The 5,621-nt window shown below is 21.4% G+C and overlaps 1 protein-coding gene across 1 annotated transcript in view; it reads right to left on the bottom strand.

Moving 5' to 3' along the window:
- LOC117174311 (thioredoxin domain-containing protein 15) overlaps positions 1 to 5,621 on the bottom strand; it is a 21,487-nt gene that overhangs the window by 7,719 nt on the left and 8,147 nt on the right. The window contains exon 3 of the mRNA XM_033363306.1: positions 3,188 to 3,414. Within this exon, the coding sequence (XP_033219197.1) occupies positions 3,188 to 3,414 (227 nt within the window). The remainder of the gene's footprint in view (positions 1 to 3,187; positions 3,415 to 5,621) is intronic.

Here is a 5,621-nt window from a genome sequence, read left to right as displayed (position 1 = left end):
GGAAAAGTTACATTTTCAGTTAAGACAATTCTCAACCAAAAAAAAAAAACCGAATTAAAAAAAAAAATAAAGTTACATTTTCAACCAGAGATTTAACCAGAAGTTCAACTTTCAATAAAGTAGTTAAATTTTCAGCCAAAAATACGAATTTTCAACAAAATACTTAAATTTTAAACTGCGAAAGCTTACTTTTTACTTAAAAATATCAATTTTTAATAAGAACCCAAAAGATGATAGAAAAATTTGTTTTTAACCATATATTTAACTTTTGAGCAAGTACTTGAATTTTCAATTAAAAAAGAATTAAATTTGAAATAAAATATAGTTGAATTGTCATAAAATGAAGAATAGTTTTCAAGCAAAAATGAAATAGTTACTTTTCATGCATGAAAATTTTTTTTAAAAAAACGAGTCGAATTTTCTTCAAACCAAAAATATGAATTTTCAACCGAAAAGATGAAAATTCAACAAAAATATAATTTTATTCCAAAAAGGAAGTATTTTCTACCAAAACAGGTGAATTTTTAACCAAACGAAAAAAAGAGTTTTCAGTCAATAAAAAAAATGTTCTTAAAAATTTAGAATTTTTATGCCAAAACCCCGAATTTTCCTGTAAAACGTTTAAATTTTCAACCAAATTTAATTTTAAATCCAAAAAAGACGAATTTTCAACAAAAAAGGACTGTTCAACAACGAAAGATCCCAGAAAGATGAAAATTCTACTAAAACAAATGAATTTTTATACCAAAACGTCGAATTTTTAAAAAAAGGAGAGGAATTTTCAACGAAGAAAAATTTTTCAGACAATAAAGAAAAAAAAATCCATCCAATTTTTTGAATTTTTATTCTAAAAGAACGATTTTTCCCACAAAATAGATGAATTTTCAACAAAAAAAAAATATTTTTTAACCCAAAAAGACGATTCAATAATAAAGGTTTAAACTTTTAAACCGAAAATATAAATTATAAATGAAAAATAATTATTTTATATAAAAAAAAAGATGAAATTTCTAACAAGAAAAAAGTTTAATTTTGAACCAAAAAATAACTTTACATTAAAAAAATATTAAATTCATACCAAAAGAATTATTTTTATCCCATAAAGACTACTTTTGAACAAAACAGTGAAATTGTCAACCAAAAATAATTTTTTACTGAATAAAGAAAAAAATTTTTAATTCAAATTTTGGAACAATTTTTCTAAAATGACTATATCCAGAATAGATTAAATTTCTTCCAAAAAGATGAATTTTTATCACAAAAATACGAAGTTTGAACGAAAGGGTGGAATTTTCAACAACAAAATACGTATTTTAATCCAAGTAAGATGAAATTTCTACTAAAAGATATTAATTTTTTCCCCAACGAGATGAATCTTCAATTAAAACGGTTTAATTTTTAATTAAAAATATAAATTTTGAACAAGAAATGGAAAAGTTACATTTTCATTTAAGACAATTCTCAGCCAAGAAAAAAAAAACAAATTTAAAAAAAAAGTAAACAAATTACACATTCAACCTAAAAAATTATTTTTTAACTAAAAAGATTAATTTTCTCAAAAGGAGATGTATAAATTTTGAACCAAAGAAATAAATCTTCAAACAAAAAAATGTATTTTTACAAATTAGTTCAACTTTCAATAAAGTAGTTAAATTTTGAACCAAATAATAAAAATTTTCAACAAAATATATGAATTTTCCGCCAAATCGTTCAATTTTCAACTAAGAAAATTTACTCCTTAATTAAAAATATCCATGTTGAATAACAAATGGAAAAATTAGAGTTTTAGTTAAAAATGATGAATCTTTAACAAAGACAATGAATTAAAAACAAATTGCAACATTCAACCCAAAAGATGAAAAAAATATATATATTTTTGCAAAGCCAAATCGTTGAATTTTCAAATAAAAAGGATAAATTTTCAATTTAAAATATAAATTTTGAACAAGAAATGGAAAATTTATATTTCCAGTTAACTCCTGAAAAAAAAGTTTTAAAAAATAGAGTAAAAATTTTCAACCAGAGATAAGTTTTCAACTAAAATTATGTATCTTAAAAAAAAAAATGTCAACAAAATCTTTTATTTTGAAAATTAATCTTCTTGTTAGAAAATTCAATTTTTTTGGTTAAAAATTTATTTCGTTGGGTAAAAATGTAACTACTATGTTAAAACAATTTTTTGTTTGTTAAAAATTAATTGTTTAGTTGAAAACTGGACTTTCTGGTAGAAAATTATTATTTTTGTTTTAAAATTCATATTTTTTGGTTGAAAATTTATTATTTTCAGTTGAAAATTTAAGTATTTTCTTTCAACCTCCTTTCTTTTTTGGTTGACAAATTTGTTTCAAACTTAACTATTTTAATTTGCTGACATTTTTTTTTAGTTGCAAATTTATTTATTTCGACTTATTGGTAGAAAATTCATCTTCTTCTTTGAAAATTCATTATTTTTGGTTGCAGATTAATGAATTTTGTTGCAACTTTTTTGTTGAAAATTATGTTTTTACCCCGAAATTTAAGCATCTTATTATTTTTTTTTTTAAATCATTAATTTGTCAATTTTTTGAATATTGAATATTGATTTTTAAAATTGTCAAAAAATTCTTTCTAGCTCCGCTGGAAAATTATTCCATTTCTGTTAAAATTTTGTCTTTTATTTTGAAAATTTTACAATTTTCTTGAAAATTCGTTTTCTTTTTGAAGAAAATTTAACTTTTTTCATTCGAAATCCAAATATTTCGTAGGGAATTTCTGCATTTAGTTGAAAATTTCTCTTTCTAGCAGAAACTCAATCTGCTTGATTGAAAACTCATAATTTTTGCTGAAAATTGAAATGTTTCATTTTTGGTTTAAAGTTGAAAAATCAACTATTTGGTAAAAAAAATAATTAAGAATCTGATAAAAACATATTGTTTTATTAATAATTAGTATAAAAAAAGCTACTTTTCATTTCATAAATTTAAATTTTCGCTCAACTCGGATCCATTTTTTAAGCTGCACTACTGCGCAGACGTGAATAATGACGTCACAATTAAAAATAATCTGGCGCGAAATTTAAATTTCAGCTTTATCAATTTTTAGTTTAAAACACAACGAAAGATATTTTTTTAAAAATAAATATTAATACTGCAAATTAGACAAATTTGGATTAATACTATTAGATTTTTTTTATTAAATAAAATTTTACCTTTGGTATTTCATTGCATCGATTGCAACTGCTTTGATGTGAGGAAAAAATCTAGGCAGCGCGTTGAAATGAGGAGCGGCATGACTACTAAAAATGCACCATCTTGTGTAGAAAAGAACCACAACGCAAGGACCTGGCAATAATTTTATTTCCGTACTATTTCTGGATCGATTGGCTGGTCCTGGTTCCAAAATTAACAACTCTACTAGCCTCGTTGCATTCACAATCTACAGGTTTAGAAAAATAATTAATTTTATGTTCTTTTTTTTTTTTTTTAATTATTTTTTAGGAAAAGCGTTTACAGGGTAGATAGAAAATCGTAATTTCAAAATCTCCGGACTTTAACTTGATAAAACAAAAAGTTAAGAATTTTATTTTTAAAAGTTTAAATTTCGACGGGAAATGCACGAATTTTACATTTAAAAATAAAAAAATTTTCAACTAGAAATAAAATAGTTGAAGTTTTAGTAAAAGCAATTCTTTTTCAACCAAAAAGAAACGTTTTTTTTTTTACGAAAGAAATTAATTTTTTAATAAGAAGTTAATATTTCAATCAAAGAGCAGAATTTTCGACTACAAGAGATAATTTAAAAAGATAAAATAGTTGAATTTTCAATATTATTAATTAACTTTCAATAAAAAAATTAAATTATTATTATTTTTTAACCAAAATATTTATTTATATATTATATTTACTTGAAATAAAATACATAAATGCTAACCTAACAGTTCATCTTTTAACAAAAAGAAATATAGACTTTCAACAAAAAATAGAATAGGTAAATTTTCAGTCCCAAAAAAGTAATTTTTAAAGAAAAAATCGAATTTTCGACGAAATAGTTGAATTTTTAACCAACGAAAATGCATTTTTAACAAAATAGACGATTTTCCAAATAAAAAACAAGAACTTTCAGCCCACAGAAAAGAGAATTTTCAACACAATACATGAATTTTTAACCAAACGTGGAACAATTAAATTTTAATTTAAAAAAATTATTTTTTTAGACCAAAAATTAATTTTCAACAAAAAGATCATTTTTCTACCTAAAAAATATGACTTTTTATAAAAATACATACATTTTTAAGTAAACAATTGAATTTTAAACGAAAAATATGAATTTTCAAGAAAAAAAAGCATAATTAAATTTTAGTTTAAAAAATTGCTTTTGAAGAAATAATAAAATTTTTAACAGAATGGTTAACTTTTCAATTAATTAAATGAATTTTTAACAAAATAAACTAAAAAAAGGTGTATAAGCTATATTTTCAACCAAACATGGAACAGTTAAAAATATATTTTTTTAATTAAAAACCAAAAGATAAAATTTTACCGGGGTAATTCATATTCTACTTCAAAAGATGAATTTAAAGAAAATAAATGAGTTGTCAACCAAGCCACGGAATTATTATAATACATATAAAATTAAAAAAATTAATTAAAAATACTTTTAAAAATACGATTTTGCAACCAACTATTGGAAATTTCAATAAAAACCATGAATTTTCAATTAAAAAATAGAAATTTCAACAACAAAATTAATTTTCTTCCAAAAAGATAAATTTTTAACAAAATACATTCATTTTCAACCATAAATTTGAATTTTTTATTTTAAAAAAGGATTGATTTTCGACAAAAAATGGAATAGATAAATTTTCAGTTCAACAACTAAAGTTTTTATTAATGAAAAAATATAATTGACAACAAAATAGTTAAATTTTGAAACAAAAGAAAAAAAAATCAGTTTTTAACTAAAATTATGAATCTTTAACCAAAACATTAATTTTTATCGAAATAGTTGATTTTTCGACCAAAAAGATGAATTCGAAGGAAATTAATTTTTCACTAAAAGAAAGGTATTTTCTATACAGTAAATTAATTTTTAACTAAAAAGATGAAATTTCAACCAAAAATGGAAATTATATTTTCATTTTGAAAAACGAATTTTTAAAACCAAAGACAACTTTTCAACCAAGAAGAATAAATTTCTACAAAAAAAAAAACGATTTTTCAACCAACTTGAACATTTTAATTAAAACCATAAATTTTCAATAGAAAAATAGAATTTTCAACAAAAAAAAAAATAATTTTCTTTCAAAAAGATGAATTTTTAACCAAATAAATTAATTTTCAAGCAAAAATTTTAATTTTTAATTGGAAAAAAGGATTGATTTTCGACAAAAATGGAATAGATCAATTTTCAGTTCAACAACTAAAGTTTTTATTAATGAAAAAATATAATTGACAACAAAATAGTCAAATTTTGAAAAAAAAAACAAAAAATTAATTTTTAACTAAAATTATGAATCTTTAACCAAAAAATTAATTTTTATGGAAATAGTTGATTTTTCGACCAAAAAGATGAATTCGTAGTAAATTAATTTTTCACTAAAAAAGAGGAATTTCCAACCGAAAATGGAAATTATATTTTCAGTT

The sequence above is a fragment of the Belonocnema kinseyi genome, chromosome 1, assembly GCF_010883055.1.
Source record: "Belonocnema kinseyi isolate 2016_QV_RU_SX_M_011 chromosome 1, B_treatae_v1, whole genome shotgun sequence".
NCBI lineage: Eukaryota > Metazoa > Arthropoda > Insecta > Hymenoptera > Cynipidae > Belonocnema > Belonocnema kinseyi.
This window is presented reverse-complemented; position numbering and strand designations above follow the sequence as displayed.